At 43.2% G+C, this 18,774-nt stretch overlaps 1 protein-coding gene across 3 annotated transcripts in view; it reads left to right on the forward strand.

Moving 5' to 3' along the window:
• The window catches only part of SLC2A12 (solute carrier family 2 member 12), a 36,582-nt gene that overhangs the window by 7,762 nt on the left and 10,046 nt on the right, over positions 1-18,774 (forward strand). For all 3 annotated transcript variants that reach the window (XM_064447239.1, XM_064447240.1, XM_064447241.1), the window contains one exon: positions 209-1,531. In XM_064447239.1, the coding sequence (XP_064303309.1) occupies positions 209-1,531 (1,323 nt within the window). The remainder of the gene's footprint in view (positions 1-208; positions 1,532-18,774) is intronic.

Genomic DNA, 18,774 nt, shown 5'->3' on the forward strand with positions numbered 1-18,774 from the left:
ACAGGGCTTTATATGGATTAATTTTTTTTCTTTTCAAAAATAGCCTTTTATGTCACCACTGCTGATGGGTTTGTATGCACATAACTGCTTTGCCTAGAAGTTACAAAAAATTTGTTTGGACTGGTATATCAAATAAAGTTATTATTAGTTGCCAGAATGTTGCAGAAGTAACACTTTCAAGTTTTTGTGTTTTTTTCTCTTATTTCAGCCTGTGGAGCATTCACTTTTCTGTCTTCTGCCATTGCTGCCGTAAGTGGACTTCTGATAGGTTATGAGTTGGGCCTTATCTCTGGAGCTCTTCTTCAGATGAGCAGCATATTAGCACTTTCTTGCAAAGAGCAGGAAGTCGTTGTAAGTTCCCTGCTTTTTGGGGCCTTATTTGCATCCCTTACTGGTGGATTCCTGATAGACCGATTTGGAAGGAGACTTGCTATTATTGTTGCATCTTCTTTACTTGTATTGGGGAGTCTGATTTTACTGCCCTATGAATCATATGGGATACTTATTGTGGGACGGATTTCCATAGGTATTTCCATATCATTATCATCAATTGCAACATGTGTGTATATTGCTGAGATCGCCCCACAGCACAGAAGAGGCCTCCTTGTATCGTTAAATGAACTCATGATTGTGATAGGCATTCTCTTTGCCTATATTTCAAATTATGCATTTGCCAGCATATCTCATGGCTGGAAGTACATGTTTGGCCTTGTGATTCCATTAGGTACTTTGCAGGCTATTGCCATGTATTTCCTTCCTCCAAGTCCTCGGTTTCTTGTCATGAAAAATAACGATGAAGCTGCAAGAAAAGTACTGGAGAGGCTACGGGAAACATCAGATGCTACTGAAGAACTTACTGTGATCAAGTCTTCCCTGAAAGATGAACATCAGTATAATTTCTTGGACCTGTTTCGTTCAAAAAACAACATGAGGGCCCGCATGTTGGTAGGACTCACTCTAGTCTTTTTTGTGCAAACAACTGGGCAACCCAACATTTTATTTTACGCATCGACTGTTCTGAAGTCAGTTGGGTTCCAGAGCAATGAAGCTGCCAGTTTGGCTTCTACTGGAGTTGGAGTGGTTAAAGTGGTCAGCACAGTCCCAGCCACAGTTTTTGTGGATCAAGTTGGAAGTAAAACTTTTCTGTGTATTGGCTCTTCTGTTATGGCAGTATCGTTGGTCACTATGGGCTTAGTGAACCACAACATACATGTGAATTTCACCAACATCTGTAGAAGCCAGTCTCCGGAGGATTTCTTTCTCCAGAGACCAGGAAACCTCACTGATGTGTCCAATGGGAGTCTCAAAGACCTTTTTGCTAGCATGGCTTCACCAGAAAGATTGTCATCTGATGCGCAGAGAAGCCCAAATGTTGCCACAACAGGAGAACTGAACAGGACTGCCCTGGCAGGAGGCAAAAGCACAGCAGGATCTCACATGGAAAGTGGAGAGGTTCCCATTGTCCTGAAATGGCTCTCACTGGCCAGCCTCCTTGTTTATGTTGCTGCATTTTCCATAGGTCTTGGACCAAGTAAGTGTTTCATTTTTCTAACTCTTTGTAATGATCTACTTACAAGTGGATTAGGTGTTGAGATGACGTGCCCAGCTTGGCATCTGGCAGTTCCCAAGTTGGGCAACGCAGTGTTTTCTGCTAATATGTGCTGGTATTGTCTCAGACCATCCAGGTGGGGCCGGGGTGTACCATTTGGGAAGAGGTCTTGCCCATTAAGGTCAATGGCCTAACCTCCCTTCGAGTAGGTGAAATTAACTGCTCATCTTCAGTGAAGTTAAGAACCGCTGGGAGCTTTGTACAGCAAAATTATGGGGCCCCTGGCTATCTTTCCTCTTCCTAGTCTATTGTGTCCTTACACTGGGAAGGTTAAGATGTAGGTATTTGTTGCTGCTCACTCATAAACCCAAGATAATGATAAGCTCTACACCTCTGTATGGTATGACATCATCAAATCCGTGAAATGCCAGCATGCCAGAGTCCTGCTGAGGACCTGGCCCCTGACTATATAATATTCTTCAGATATAGAAAAGTCATTCAAGGTATCATATAGTCCATGAACAAACTGAGTATCATCAACACTACTTGTGCTGCACAGCACAAGTAGAAGAATACAAAGGCTGTATAACCAAGGTACTGCTGCAGCTGCCATTGCATTTGCATGGTTCCCACTCTCTCCAGAGGAGAACATGTCTGCCATTCCCAGGGACTAGCAATTAAATCTCTCCATTTTGTTTCGTTTTGTTTCAATAGCACTTGGATATTATTGTACTTCAAAGACGTTGCTTTTCTAAGCCACACTGCAAAACCCACATGCACAGAGTCCATTATTTATTAACAGACTTCATGTGCTTTTGTGCCCTGGCTCAAACTTGCCTTGCAAACACACTGTACTCCTCGTGCACTATTATGATAAAAAGCTTGCCGCAGAATACAACCCAACAATTGCACTAACAGCAACTCCCCTGAAGTATTTATTTATTTTAAACATTACTCACTGGGAGAGCAGCGTGAGATAAGCATTCATTGCCAGGGCAGCGAGCTTGACTGTGTTATTGTAGCATTATTCCCTCCCTTGTAGACCTTGTTGGGGATGAATTCTGCTTTCGATGACATAGGTTCAAATCCAGGGGAGAAGCCCTGAAAAGAAAATGTTACTTGAGCTTTTACTTGGGTGTTTCAAACACACATTTAATGACCCTCAAAGCAGGGGCACGCGTTCAGGCTTGGCCTCCTGTTGAAAGCTGCTTTCCTGTTCACCTGTCTGTAAATGGATTGCTGGTCATTTGAGTTGGCCTAATGTGAAGTTAATGATAACGACCTCTACTTCCTTGAGGACTACAGAAACTGAAGTGTGTTTGCCAGGCTAATGTGAGATGTCTTTGAGGCCCATGCTTGTTTTCTGATGTCTTTCTTGTCTAAAAGCACAAATGCTCTCAAACAGCAAGTGGGAAAGAACAGGCACTAACTCAGCTCCAGCATGTTGAAATCAGGTATGATAAAGCCATGATGAGGTAATTTAAACTGACAGATGCATTCCCGTAGCAAGTGAAGGCCAGGTCTAGGAGAGATACAGGTATTTCAAATTGCAAGTAAGTACTTTCAAGACATTTTTATGCCTTTAAACGTACACTATTCAGTTAAAATTGACAATGTATAGGAAATGCAAGGGTCAGAGAATCAAGAGATTGCTGGAATCTGCAAAGGATCTATTGTGGTTAAATAGCCTGGGTTGGGACATGAGGTTATAATTTGTGGCTCATATGCAGCCTTCAACATCTTCTGACTGGAGTCCAAATCCTTGAATGATTTTTAAAAGCCTAGCTTTCTTATCCTCAGTGTGCCTTTGTTAGTGTAAAGAAAAAAACCAAGCCCCTCAGTTTTAATATGTTTATGTTATTCATCTCTAAAACTGGTCTGTGGTCTGGACCAGACCATTAGCTATCATCTGCTCTGCAACGAGAGGGAGGCATCGAGGCTTAATTCGTTGGCTGCCATGGCCAACGATGCCCGTGCATCTGGGCACAGAAGCACTGTAACTCCCACAGCACTATATTTTCAGTGCAAAATATCTCATACTCCGTGCAATGTCTGCCCATCCTGCTGGCTAATTTGAAGTCAGTGCTGGGGATGTGTCTGCTTGTAACCCATGGATCAAATCAGCCTCTTTTGGACAGACAGGATCTTGCTCTTTTCCCTCCACCCCACAAGGCCATTTCTGGAGCATATTCACCCACTTTATTTTCAGACCATGCTGCATTATGTTCTGTGGGAATAAAGGAGAGTCTACACAGTGCCATTAGGAAAATAGCACACTCTTCCTAGGGCAGGCAACGCAACGTAAGCTCTGTCATCTTTTTTTAAATTACTTTGTCTTTTTTTTTTTTCCTTCCTTTTTGGGGATTCTGGTCAGAGAGCAAGTTACAGTCCAGCTTTGCATAGCAGACATTTATAAATGTTGTATTTTTCCATAATTTCTCTTTTGTCTCCAAATTACATGAAGTAGATGGATTTTTTAATGAATGAAACATATGCTAAATATATTTATTGCCATTTATCAAAGCACCCAGGCAGCACAGTGATGAGCACTCAGAAATAGACAGTGAGAGATAAAAGCCAATTTTGCATTATAAAAGAATTCACAGACTAGCAAGCATCTGCTTAGTCACTTTTTGAATTCTGGGGTGCTCTGTGTTTATATCATCAACCCTTAGGCAAGATAAAAGAAGTATTGCTGCTGCTCAGTTTTGGATTAATTATGTTTGATGAACTGCAACTCAACTGCTTGTTCACACTCAATTTCACACAATTATGAGGATGTTTTGTAGGTGCAACAAATCAGCGTTGCATCATGTCGCAGAACAGCACGTGCCGTCTCTCCAGGGGTGTTTACAGAGGCATTTCAAGGCAGTTATTAGCTAAGGGGACTTACCTGACACCCATCTTTGTCTTGAGTTACCTTTGTCTGTATATTAGAAAGGTCAAACAAGGACGAACTGTTCCCAGCAGGGAAAGATGCCTGCAGAGTCCAAGAGAAACCTCTCTCTAGCTGCCATGTGAAGGGTGAGGAGTGCAAGAGGCGTTCTTTGTTTTCGGTGCCTATTGGCAAGAAGAGGCATTCGAAACTGCTGTATGCTGTATGTGGGGGCGGGGCATACAAAACCTGAGCCTCACAGAAATGCTGCTATGCCTTGCACACGGAGCAGTGAGTGCTGGCTAATGAGTGGAGTGTGGAGGTAGATCACCCATTCGTCACCCAAGCTAAAAGCTCTATGTGACCCTGGAAATTAATTTAACACAAAGGACACAGAAAGAAATTCTAGTCATGGCCATGACCATGCATGACCACTTAATAAATGACACAGAGTTAACTGAAATAGTTGCAAAGCATCTCCTTTGCCAGATGCTCTGTTCAAACCACTTGGGGGGCAAAAAATAGTGGTCCTTTCTTATAAAGAGGTGTCACCTCCTTCTCTCATCACTGTTGTGTGGTACAACATGTTGAGATGCAGGAACCAGGACAGCCAAACTCCTGGAGTATCAGATGTGGGATTCTTGGGGTTGGATGCATCATGTGCAGAAGAGTTCTCTTGGTTACAACTGTAAGGCAGCTCTAGCCTTTCTGAAACAGTGGGCACCCAGAGCACTTTTCTCATTGATCTGATGAACAAAATTCAGATTCAGATGTCAAATGGCACCCTTTACTAAAGACCTGCTTCTCTGCCCTGATAGTCTACTTTTGCACCATTTAGAATCATAGAATAGAATAGAATAATAAATTGGTTTAGGTTGGAAGGGACCTTTAGAGACCATCTAGTCCAACCCCCCTGCAGTGAGCAGGGACATCTTCAACTATATCAGGTTGCTCAGAGCCCTGTCCAACATCACCTTGAATGTTTCCAGGGATGGGGCAGCTGCCACCTCTCTGGGCAACCTCTGCCAGTGTTTGCCAGTGTTTCACCACCCTCATTGTAAAAAATTTTTCCTTATATCCAGTCTGAATCTACCCTCCTTTAGTTTAAAACCATCACCTCTTGTCCTGTCACAACAGGCCTCGCTAAAGAGGTTGCCCCCATCTTTCCTATAGTCCCCCTTTAAGTACTGAAAGGCCACAATAAGGTCTCCCCGCAGCCTTCTTTTCTCCAGGCTGAACAATCCCAACTCTCTCAGCCTGTCCTCGTAGGAGAGGTGGTCCAACCCTTGGGTCATTTTTGTGGCCTCCTCTGGACCTGCTTCAACAGTTCCATGTCCTTCTTGTGCTGAGGGCTCCAGAGCTGGACACAGTACTCCAGGTGGGGTCTCACCAGAGTGGTGCAGTGGGGCAGAATCACCTCCCTAGTGTTGATCCTAGTGTTTAGGATCAAAGACTAATTAGGGACAACTTCCCTCCATATTCTCCTATATAGCTCCTGACTGAGGAGGTCTTACTGGGTGATCTCACCAATAAGTAGCTGAAAGAGACAGTAGCACTACACACATTAATACAAGGACACCGTGTGGTCTGGAGGCAGTCCTCTTTATTGAACAAAAATCAAAGGGGCTCCAACAATTTCTAGGCTGAGAAGCAAATAATGCAAACTCAGTCTGGACCCAACAAACCATCTGTTTTCCCAGCCTGAATTTGTTCTAGCAAATATAAAGCAAGTGAACAAAACAGAACTTGGGTAGTACCTCTTTACACCTATTATGGAAGTGCTGATCAAGAGGATCCATGCACATCACAGGGACTTTTCGCTGTCACTTTTATTGAGAGGGGGATGTCGAATGTGTGCATTTGGACTGCATGTATGGCATCGGTGCCTTCCACGAAAGAGCTCTTCCTCCTCCAGCAGTCCTTTAAAAGTGTTTCTGTATAACTGCAAAGGCATTTAGGCAGGTGGCCAATGAACTTCAGGATAATCTGCTGGTGCAAATCACATCAGCTCCACTGACATCACAGCAGTTCATGCTGAGCGTGCGGATGCATATCAGCAAAAGCACATACAAGTGGGACTGAGGGGCAGTTTCATGATGTGAATCATCCTCAAAAACACTTAGATGCATCAAGTCTGAAGGTATTTATGTCTCTGCTAACCTTAGTATCTCTGCCAACCTGGGACTGAAGATGTTCTATTACTGCATGTCCTAGGGCAGTCACCAGCTTTGTGCAGCTCTCCAAAGCCAAAGGCCAAACTCTCAGACCTCTTCTCTTGGAGGCTATTACAAGCTCCTCTTCCAGGGGACTTCTCAGAGCTGCAGGGATGCCCTGGCCCCAAGTGCTCAGAGCCTGCTTGGCACACACACAGCTGTGGCCACAACACACGCGAGGCAGATCAGTGTCTGCAGCTGGAAAAATGTCTGCTGGGTTTCAGGGCTCAGCACCAGATATACCCATCCACATAATTATAAAATCTAAAAAATATTTTTAACATATTTGTGGCCAACAAATAGAGCATAACAGTGTCTTGGAGGAGAGATTTAGAACTTACTGCAAACCCTGCTTTTCCGCATAGCTGTTACAGTCCCTTTGAAGGACAGCTCCCATGAGTTGGTGCTTGTAGGACTGGCAGTACTTTGGTATTGATTACAACCTGTGGAATAGTGGAGTCAAATATCCATGGAAAGCCTTCTCAGACTGGGATATTATGCCCTCTGTCGCTGTCTGCTAGCCTCACCCATCAGGTGAATATTTCTGATTGGAAAACTGGGAAAAAAATTTGCACGTTCATCACTCCATTCACAGCAGTGTTTCCTTTTAACTTCTGAAGTGAGCACATTACCCACAAACTAGGGGACCAGGTGGCTGTGGAGGCACCTCACCAGCGCCCAGGATTGTGAAGTCCAGACCTGCGGAGTATGCAAAACTCATCTGAGGAGCATGTACTAGGGGAGGGTGAGGACAGGACCCACAAAATGAGGGGCAGTTTGGGGACAGAAGTTCCCCCCAGGATGTCTCCCCGATCGACTCTCAGCCACTGACTCACATCCACCTCAGACTGAAGCTCCTCCTGCATTTGGAGACCCCTAACATCTCCCTGCTCTTTGTCTGCAGGTGCAGAGGCACATACAACTGCCTGGCTGAAGTTAGCAGGCAGATTCAAAGCTTGGGGCAGGCACAAGAGAGAGACAAATTCCTGCCTGCATCCACACAGGTTAACAGACCAGCAGCTTGTGGTCACTACAGTCATTTTCTTCATCAGGAAACCTGGTCTCACAGCCAAGGCTTCCCTTCTGAGTTACCTGTTGCTAAAGACTTTTTTTGTCTCTGCTTTCCATTCAGCTTTAACCTGGATGCTCGGGCCCCAGGTTTGAGCACCCATCTGATCCTAGCGCAAGGAAGGGTGGCAGGCTACCAAGCCGTCCTTGGGTTACTAGTTTCACACTGATTAAATTCCTCTCACATGAGGGACCTGGGATTGTGGTTTCATGTCCCCCCAGCCTGGATCCCCCCAAGAGAGGGCAGTGACTATGCTCTCCAGCAAGCTCTGCTGTGATGCACTATCTCTCTGCTGTGGGAGGTCTCTGTGTGGGTCGTTGGCCCTGTGAGGAACCAAACCCATGCAGCAAAGCCAGTGAAGGCAAGCCCTTAGTGAGGGCAAATCTTAGGAACAAATTTTTACTGGTGAAAGACTAGTTTGGCATGAGGGATGTCCACTTCTAGTTTAAACCTGGGCAGATTTGCCATATGGAGTATATCAGAGTTTCAACGTGTTTGGAGATTTAACTGATGTGGGAGCCAGATTCCTCAGATAATCAACAAAAGGAAATATTCTCCCCACCTAACGGGGGCTTTCAGAACCTTTGTGTTCTAACCTTTCCTTTGGTGCAGCTCTCCTTTCCTCACTGGCTATTGAGGGAATTTAGGTTGATTAGGAAGCTAAATTAGGCTGTGTGGTAGCGTTCCACATATAACATGCCTTAAATTTTGGTTGGCCCTGAAGTGGTCAGGCAATTGGACTAGATGGTCGTTGTAGGTCCCTTCCAACTGAACTATTCTATTCTATTCTATTCTATTCTATTCTATTCTATTCTATTCTATTCTATTCTATTCTATTCTATTCTATTCTATTCCCCTGTAAAAACCCACTTGTTTTGTGAGTTGTTGAAGTCATTTAAATGCAGTTTTAAACCCATGTTGGGGAAAGTGGAGAAGATGGAAGAAGGATCAGGTGAGAAGGATCAAGGAGGGTAAAAGAAAGCTCAAATGTTCACAAGAAAAGTGAAATCCATGGAGGTGAGGAAGGAAATAAGCCCCTCTTTTAATCCATCACTGTCCTTCTTATGTGATCTGTTGCTGTCTGTCTTTATGTATTTTATTGGATTTAGGAAGCCAAAACCCAGAGCTGGAACACTCCCCTAAAACCCAGGAATTACACTGGAGACAAATTTAGTCCCCTTGACTTTGCTCCTGTGATTCTTAGGTTAACTGACTGCCTGAGTTAAAGCATGATTCATTAGAATTGTTAAATGCAGAACCATTTCTGTGTCTTTCACCTCAGTCACTAAATACATCTGTAACAAAACCCAGAACAGCTGGTTTCACATATGACACTGAATAGACCCAGGGACTTGATCACAGAAGTCACATCTCTTGCCACCCTTATGATCCAGATTGCATAGGCGTGCTTTTTCTCTGCCCCAAAATGCATTTGGACTTAATCTTGGCCACCAAATGCGCTACCAAAAACTGGAAAATCTTACGTGAAAGAGAACTGTCAGTGGGGAAATTCTGACCCTCCATGGATTTAGTTGGGTGTTTCTGTGTTATGAAATACTGTAAACTGTATGGCCTTGCACTAGCTTGGAAAACACTCGTAAAAGATAGGGGTGTCTAGAAATCACATCAATATCTTTGACATTAGAGCAACATTTCAAGCTTTTACAAAACATGGTTATTGTATTAATTTGTAGTGCATAGGAATTTGATGTGAACAGGCGTTCATGCTCAGCATTGCCTTGCATTACATTTGTTTGCAGTGTTTTATTTTTGGGCTTCAACATTTTGCAGAGCAGCTGTGTCCTGGCCTTAAAAGTCACAGAAATGAGAAGCAATGACCTTATGTTGTTTTGTGGTTTACTCAGGAAAAGGAGATAGTGGTGGGGATTAAACCAAGTGTTCAAAAATAAGCAAGTATTTAAATGCTTTGTTGGATCTGAACCAGGACAATAAACCTTGGAAATGTGTATGTTCATGGAGGATCAGTAGAGAAAGGCCTGTTTTAGTTAATTAAAAAATTATCTTCGATTTTTTATTTTATGACAAGGTTCCTAGCACTGTTCGTTTGTACTGAATCATCTTTTAATGCATGCATCTATGTGGTTTGAATGTGACACTCCTAGTATTTATCTAGTTCATTATTCCTGTGCTATTCAAATGGTGCCTCATGTGGCCTTTATTTCACACTGTCTGTACTACCAAGCTGCAGTAGAAAGGCAAGGCATGACAAAATGAAAAATAAAGCAAGGATTGTGAATTGCCTACTACTCCCTATGTCCTTGCCCTGGGCAAGGTTTATCTGAAGCCCCTTGTTAACACATCAGCTAACCCAGGAATCATTGTGCCTTTTCACAGGCTGATTGGTAGTAGTGAAGTGCAAGCCAATTTAAGATATTTTTGGATAGCTGGATGCTGAATTACAGGTTTTCAAATTGCAGGAGGTGTTCTGTAAAATACCAGCCAAATAGGTTAATCTTATCTAACGTGATAGAAACTACAAGTTTGGGAGACTATTTCAGGTGTAAAAAATGTCAAAATAAGGAAAAAAATGCTTTTGCAGCAATGAGACATGGCAATGTCAGTAGAGGCGTCTCCTTAATCATTTTAGGACTCCATTTTGCAGAGAGCAGAATAGCCTCGTTTAACCCCGAGACTGAATTTAAACTATATACTGAGGTACCCACCTGAAATCTGGGACATCATTTTCACTGATATCTGTGTTCCTGTTCATAACTTTACTTTTAATCATGTGGATGAGGGAAAGTGTTGACAGATCAGGCCAAGGGCTTCACCTTCTGAAAGACAGAGCCCTTGATATTATGAAAAGAGGGAGTGACAACACCATGCCACAGCCAGTATTCCCATGTCTCTGCAACAACAGTGGTTCAATCTGCTGTTGCTGAGCACAAAATTTGGCCCTCCAAGAACTACCTAGAAAAGGCAGGGGACTACCTCTGTTTTTGCCATACTATGTTCCACTTAAACAGCGATTTGAGTCAATATTCTGATCTTGGTGCTCTGAATTATTAAGCACCTCTCTACTAATAGTTGTATGTTAAACCTATTGACACAAAGGCACTGCTTAAGAGGAGTGGGTCCTATGCTTAAGATTAAGCTTAGTTTTAAGGTTCAACTCAGGTTAATTAGTAGCCGCTGGCCAAAATGAAGCATTTTACCTCCAGATCCACTTTATTAAAAAATCTAGACAATTAATATTGCTGTGATTCTAAATAGTAATTGGGCCTAGCAATCCTCTTTTGTTCCACAGGGACATTATCTTCTGTAAAGTGGTGCACTGTCAAGTGAGCCTAACATACCATCTCATACAAGCTTTCCTATGATAATCAAGGCTGCCTCTCATAAGCCAAATTTGCCCATCTTATTTTGTAGGTCAAGTGTTGTATTTAAGCATTCAGTAAATAATAGTGGCCTTTGATAATCATATCAATTATGCCAGAAAGGTAAAAATGTGCAATCATAGAACTTAGTGGCACTGCTGAGGAAAGTGTAGACTGTCAGCTGAAGTGCAGAGAGCATGGCCAGATGGTTAAGTCAGTGCATGAAGTCAGGAGACTGTTTCTCCCCATGGCATCTGAGTTTCTGTGTCACATTGAGCTCTAGGAGGAAAGCCAGGAAGATTTTCTCAAAGCGAAAGGGGACACAGGAGGGCACCCAGCTTCTGCTGCCTTTGAAAATCAACCCTAAGTGCAGAAAACTCTTATGAAAGAAGGAAAACTAAAAGGCCTTTTGTGGTAGGCGGACCGAGAGCCTTCACACCTTCCTCCTGGCTTCCTCCCTCCAGCAGCAACCAAAGCAAAGCATGAACAGCAGTAACCAGGGAGGGACTTAAAAAAATGGATCATTGTAAGCCTCTCACTAAATAAGTCACTGTTGCTTATCCTTGCCACTGGGAGTTTTGTAAAGCATATGCACAAATATCTATTTTGCCAGAGTAAAGGCTTAAATTGCCTGCAATCGATGTGTCCCAACATCTCTTTTCTGTTGTGCACCCCCTCGGGGACCAACAGTAGCCCTTAGATACTGGAAAAACAGGTTCACTTACCCCACCCAGTAACTTCTCCTCTCCATACTTTTTAGAAGTGAAATATGTGATAATCTGAACTAATTCACGCCTGGCTTCCTCGTGGATTACAGCCTCTGGCTTCTGCAGTCATTCCTCTGCAAATGCCTCAGAGGATTATCCTGGATTCAATATTCTGAATAAATAAACACCTACAAACAGGAATACATATTTCAGGTTTTAATTAAAAGGCTTTTTTTTTGATGGCAGTATGTGATCCATTATAAGAAGCACATTCTCCCTTGAAAGCTTGCTTTTATTTTTTTCTTTTCTCTCTCCTTTTTCCTTTCTGCTTGCCCTGCAAGTTGTTCTGTCTTGATGGGACAGTTTAAGTTTCTATATGACAAAGGATGAGAGAGAGAGAGTGCACCAGTGGCTGTGAAATCCAGTTGCAAACAGAATTGTCATCTCATACGTCAGTTCAAATCAACTTCTATTAGGGGACCTGTAAAAAGGTACAGACTATTACATATCTGCCTACAGTAAAGTTATCCTACTGATACATGTGCTACTGAGTACTATTACTGGACAAGATGGGCCACAAATCATATTAACTAAGACAATTCTACCATTCCTAGGTCTTTATACATCTATCACCTCTTGCCCAGTAATCATTCAAATAGGAATCACTGGGTATAAGAAAATTCTTCTTGTTTTGACTATTCTTTCAAGCTGATGGTGATTGAAGATCACTGAAAATAGATTTAAGAATATATTGAACAGCTTGCATGAAACAGGAAAACTCATACCAGGCACTACACTTTTTTCAAGTTCATGGAGACAAAAATTCCAACAGTTAAAAAAACCCCCAGTGTTAAAATACAGGCTTACAATGGTAAGAAGGTTAGGGGAGGAAGGATGGCTGGGGAAGATCAGAGGTGAATTACATCTCACTGCCCTCCTTCTCAAGTGGCCCAAAAAACAGGGGAAGTAGGTAATGCGCTGGTCTCACAGTCTGTTCTCCCAAAACTCTCCTGCTGCTCTAATGTAAACTGGAGTAGGCGTGAGTGAAGAGTGACTTCTGTGGTTCACTGCAAGGTTCCTTAAAAAAGTACATGTGAGTGTTCAGCCTGTCTATTAGATAGTGATGCAAATAGTACAAACACTGGACAACAACTTTTATGTATTCTGATTCAGCCTCAGAGATAAAAGGATTAAATCCCACTTGTCCTAACATGTACTACTTCAAAGGAGTCAGTCTAAAGGATTAACAATTAGAAATGGAAATGTAGTGCACCAGAAGAAAAGAAAAAGAATTTAAGATTTGCCACACCGTTTCAGCTCCTTTCAGATCATCAGTGGTATCAGGCATCCTGCAACCAGTAGTCATAAGGCTGCTCAGAGAGAAGCGCCTCGGAAGCCATAGAATGAGGTACATATTGCCTTCGCCCGCAGAGATCAGGATGCAGCCAGAGGCATGAGATTAACTGAGGCTTCCGCTGACTCCCCTATCTCTCAGCAATACAGCAATTCCACTCCTTTTAATATGCGTACACAGTGTTTGACTTGACCCTTGGCAGGTTGGCACTCTGCTGGCAGCTTACATGGTCTCCAAAGCAATATAGCTGCTCATTTGCTCCATATTTGCCAGTTTTTAATTTTGAGCAGCCACTTCAGTCTCATAGTACAGGGCAGAGCCAGAGAGACAAATGGCTCTCATTAAGTGGAGTCATTGATTTTTAATACCAGTCACAATCGTCTGCTTTGGCCTCTTGCACAAAACCATAGGCAGAGTTTCAGTCCACCTTTCATGCTTCATATCTCTTTTACCTGCTTTGGAAAAAAACCAAACTCCTCCTTGCTCTCTCTTCTTTCCAGTTTAAGCATCCCTCACTTTTGCCAGCCACCAAATTCTCCTTCACTGGAGCTATTGTGAAAGCCTTTGCAGGGGCTCCATTTTGTGGGTGCTGGGACAGTGCTGATGCATTACAGCAGCAGGTCCCCCCACCCCAAATCCCAGCTCTGCCCCAGTGCTGCATGCCCTCATGGGTACACACCCCATCACCATGCACACCGCAAAGACTTGTGCCATGCCCTGCAACATGCCCTTTGAAATCAAGGCAAACCAGCGCAGAAGCTGGCCTATTGTGAGAAGTAGTTGGCCATCTGGCTATTTATGTTAATACCCAGCAGAGCCAGAAACCAGGTACATGAAAAACCTGTGGGGTTTCATAAGCCTGGAAAAAATGTGGTCTTGGCAAAGTCAGTCATTAGCCATGTCCTTTGACTTCCTTCCTCTTGTGGCAGCTTCTCAGTGACTTGCTGGCATTCTTCCCAACATTGATCATTTCTTACCTGTTCTTAGATGGTCTGCCTGCATTAGTGGTGGGATAATCCCTTCCTTATCTTCCCTTGGATGTTGTGTTGCTAGCAACCCAGTCCTCCCTTTCAAAGTCTTACATACTTCTGCCTACTTCCCTCCTAAGCTGTAAGTTCACTTAATCTCTTTCCAGAGTTTATACCTCAGAAACTTGAATTCTTTCAAGTATTGCAACGGCCACTTACTAAATCTCACCATAAAGAACTTAAGCTCACACAGTACAGGTATAGGAAAGGAAAAAATGCTAAGCAGCAAATGAATACCAATGGAATCTAATATTTCATTAATGAAAGCTGCTGAGCACCTTCCAACTTGCTTCTGCCTTCTGGCAGGAATAAGGTCAAAACAAGGACGTTTTTCATACATGTGCCTACTTGAATGCTGAGTACCCTGAAGCAAGTGATGCAAACCATACAAACACTGGACAACAATTTTTATATACTCTGATTCAGCCTCAGAGATAAAAGGATTAAATCCCACTTGTCCTAACATATGCTACTTCAGATATTGTCAGATTTTTCTGCTTCTCTGATGTAGGTCTGTTGATTTTTAAATTTTTTTTTATTTACTGCACAGCTGTGAAGTAAGGAAGTAAGGAAGAAGTTACACAAGGGTTTGAGACATCTCTTTGCTTATGGCCCAAATACAAAGCTCATTAAGTGGGCCGTGTTGGCTCAAACAAAAGGGCCACTGAATCAGTCTGTTACCCTGCCACCAACAATCGGCAGTAGCAGATGCTGAGGGAAAATACATAAGAAAAGGCCCATGCAGCATGCACAGCTTGTCCTTCTGCCTACCTGTAGTTTAGGGAACTTCAAGAAAAATGTTGGGGATTTATTTTTACTATTGTGAACAATATTTCTTGATGTATCTTTTTCCACCCATACAGAGAAATGATGTTTTAGCACCTGGCATTTAATCATTTTAACCCACTAACATTTTTCACATCTGAAGCATCTTTTGAAAGTAAGTTCCATAGTTGAAATATGCATTGTCTAAAAAAGCAAGTCCTCCTGCCCCACCTAACTTCTGTCCCTGGCAACTCCACTTGGATTCTCTTGGTTTGCGTCTTTAAAAATGTAATGAAAACCTCTCCTCTGTTCAGCTCCACTTCAATTCTGTTTCCCTCCACTGTACATTATTTAAGCTGAAGAGTACTCCTCTGTTTAATTGCTCTTTGCAGAGCCCATTACACACTTTCCTCTGTGGCACACGTTCTGAGTTGACCAAATCTGCATGCAGCATGACAAACACAGAGGTACAACAGGCATGCTCAGTGGCACATTCTGTGTTCCCTTCCTAATAATTGCCAAGCCTCTGTTCGCATCCGTGATCTCTGCCTTATGGGAGCTGATGCTGTCCCTGAACCGCCCACAGAGGCTCCAGCACTTCTGTCCTCAGCAGTGCTGGCATGCTGGTGTGGGTACCAGTGGCTGGTTTCCTCCCTATGTGTTACCTTGCATGTGCTGATAAGGAGTTTTATGGGTCATTTTTTCAAAGTACTCAATACCTTGAGATCCTTTTGCAATTCTTTATGATCCTTCTTCATTTTTATTACCCTGAGTAATTTTGTACCATCAGTAAGTTTTGCACATGCATTCACCTCCCTTTCCTGAGACATCTGGAAATATACTGAGCAGATCTAGTAATCTCATTCCACTGTGAAAACTGGCCCTGTCCTCTGTTTCCTATTATAAACAGTTATTGATCTATATGAATACCTTCTCTTCCATCCCAAGACACTTCACCAAAGCTCTTTGAAACTGAAAAGAACAGTGTCTCATTTGTTTCAATCCCCATGTTCCTTTACTCTTTCAAAACGACATGGCTTTCCTCAACAAAAACCAGACAGCTCTTCCTGAAGACGCTGTATTTATCCTCCTTTCCTTCTTCCAGCTGAGATTACTTAGCTTTATCCTAGCTCCAGCCAGCAGCTCGGTACAGAGGTCTACCAGGGTGACCCCTTCCTGCATCTCCAAGGAACATTTTCTTCAATACTGGTATGTGTCACCTCCTCTGTCCCTGGCCTCTCATCCCCTCAGCCAGCAAACTCTCCAAACACTTGGCTGCCTGATGATGGTATTGCAAATAACTTTTCAGCAATTATACTGTGTTTCATCTGTTTGGACACAGTATATGGCTTTACGGAAGGCATATTTCTATTTCTAATACCTTTCCTCGTTCAGTTGTTTGTGTGTGCTGAGCTATTTCTTTTTAGTTTATTTGGTTGTATGTGTAATTTAAGCCTCTAATGAGGTAATTCAAACATTCTCCATAACACCACTGACCCTGACTGTCCTTTTAATTTCTTAATAGAAATCAGGCTTTTTCTAATATTGTTCTTCTTTTGAAACAAAATCTGGATAGCTCTTGGGTCTTCCATTTCTACAAGAATATTGAACCAATATAACAGAGCATCTTCATGACAGTTACATCTTGAACTACCCCTGCTTAGCACTGAAGTGAGATTAACCTTTTTTTCTCTCATTAAGTATCAGGCAAAGTGCTAAAAGAAACCATCATCTATGGCACCTAAAATATAGTCACAGCACTGTGCTCCATTACACAATTTATTCTGCCTCAATGGGAGCAGCTGAAATCTTCCATTATTATTATTATGTTTTCTGCCTTTACAGCCCCTGTGACTTTGTTTAGAGGTGAATGTCACCATCCTGGTCAAGGGGTTGTTTGTATACCTGAATCCTCTGCTCTTCCTACTTGAGCAAGGACTATTAGGGCATCGAGTTCCTGAGATATTTAATGAAGCATTTAAGCTTTCTGTTCCAATGCAACATTTTCTTCTGCATTTGTAGTGGGGGGCTCTTTTCTCTAGATTGTACTATGATAAAAGACCATTCAACTGTACAATTTTTTTAACTGCTGTCCACATACAATGCACTGCCGGTCAGCAAAGGTGAGTCATTACCTGCAGCCATTGCATGAACAAATCCTGCCGTTGTTGAATCTAGCACAGCGACTCATGCTGAGCCCTTAGCCTTGTCTCTTACTCACATCTGACATGGAAAGCACCACCTCTTTTACCATCCATTCCACTAACACCAGCCACGGGTGGCCGGAGCACACACTGAAAACTACTGAGTGTGTGCAATGTGATTACTATCACAGCATCCTTTTGAAATAATGTTAGATTACACAGAAGATGCTGGGGGGTGGGGGGTGGGGGGCAGTTATTTGGACCCTATTTTAAGGTTAGTCTGATTTCCCCTGTAAAATGCCACTGCTTAGGCTGGTGAAGGCAGAGCCTATAGTTGACTTTTCTGTGACTTTGGGAGTGTGCAGGTTAAATTTCTGCAGTGCTGCATGCACACAGTGTACAAGGTAGCAGCAGTCATTCTGAATGGGATCCCAAACCTAGTAACTGGCTCCCCAAGAGAAAGCCACATCCCCACCGTACCTACAGCAACTGCTGCTTTTTGGCAAAGGTACAAATAGTAAAAACAATCCCAGAGAGGTGCTAAAAGCAAAGAATCGATCGTTATCACTGCCTCAGCTTGGGCAGAGGGATAAACAGACTGTAATAGGTGTCAGATTTCTACAACTGCTCTTTCTCCGCAGGGAGTAAGCCTATCCACTCCTCGCCAGCTAAGCCGAGGTCAGGGCCATGCCAGAGGAAGTAGCTACCATTAGCAGACATGAAGAACAGATCTGGTGTGTTGGTGGGATCTGTCTGAACTAAGTAACTGGTTGAAATAAGAGCAGCTAATCACTATTGTGGCTGATGCAGATTCTCAACTATTGCGGTTTCTTAACAGGAAAACAATATGTTTCAAACCTCCAGACAAATTGTAGTTTGCCTGAAAGGGCCAGTCTGTCCTTGGAAAAGTGTAGGGTGTTGGAGCTGCTGCAGTGCCACATATTTCAGCTGTAGCATGAGCCATTGCCCAGTGCTTGTAATGCTGCTGAAGGTCACCTAGCTCAGGGCTCGCCCAGCCCGGCAGGGCTGCCGTGTCAGTGCGTAGGACTCGATCCCCATCACACAGTGCTTTCCTGAGCAGCCAATGCAAGTTGCTTGAACGCAAGATTCTAGGAGAAGCAAATACAGACCAAAGTACCCACAGAAAAGGTTTCTTCCTGGAGACTGCTTTATGCCCAGCAGGAAGCAGGTTTGCATTATTTCAAGCTTTATTTTAATCTTGTCTAACATGACTATGAATATCTCCTTTGCCAGTCCTGGTGTATAACCATTTTCCAGCAGCGCTTGGCTGCTGGCTGCCAGGTCATCCTATGGAGAAAAATTCCATGGGCTGTGCACACGCTGCTCAGAAGGGCTCCTTGGTGTCCCCCTTTCTTGCTGCTTTGCATTTTGGCTATCACTACCTGTTGTGACATGTTGTATTAGCTGTTACTAACAATACTGGTTTCAACAGCCCTGATACTGAGGAGGAACAAAATACAATCATGAGATCCCCATGCATCGGCAGGGCCTGGATTTGCTTGGGCACAGGGCTAGCTGGCCTGACAAGGGAAACAACCCACTTGAGAAGCCAATCCTGTTCTTCTTTGCTCCCCCCTCGTGAGCAGACACCCCCCAGAACGTGCCCAGGGCATTTCTTTAGAGCAACATTTGTCTTGTCAGCAGCAACTGTATTAAAATTTGCTGTGATCCAAGTCAGAAAAAAAATGAAAAATGCCTCTCTACAGCTGCT

This window comes from Phalacrocorax carbo, chromosome 3, assembly GCF_963921805.1.
Source record: "Phalacrocorax carbo chromosome 3, bPhaCar2.1, whole genome shotgun sequence".
Taxonomy (NCBI): domain Eukaryota; kingdom Metazoa; phylum Chordata; class Aves; order Suliformes; family Phalacrocoracidae; genus Phalacrocorax; species Phalacrocorax carbo.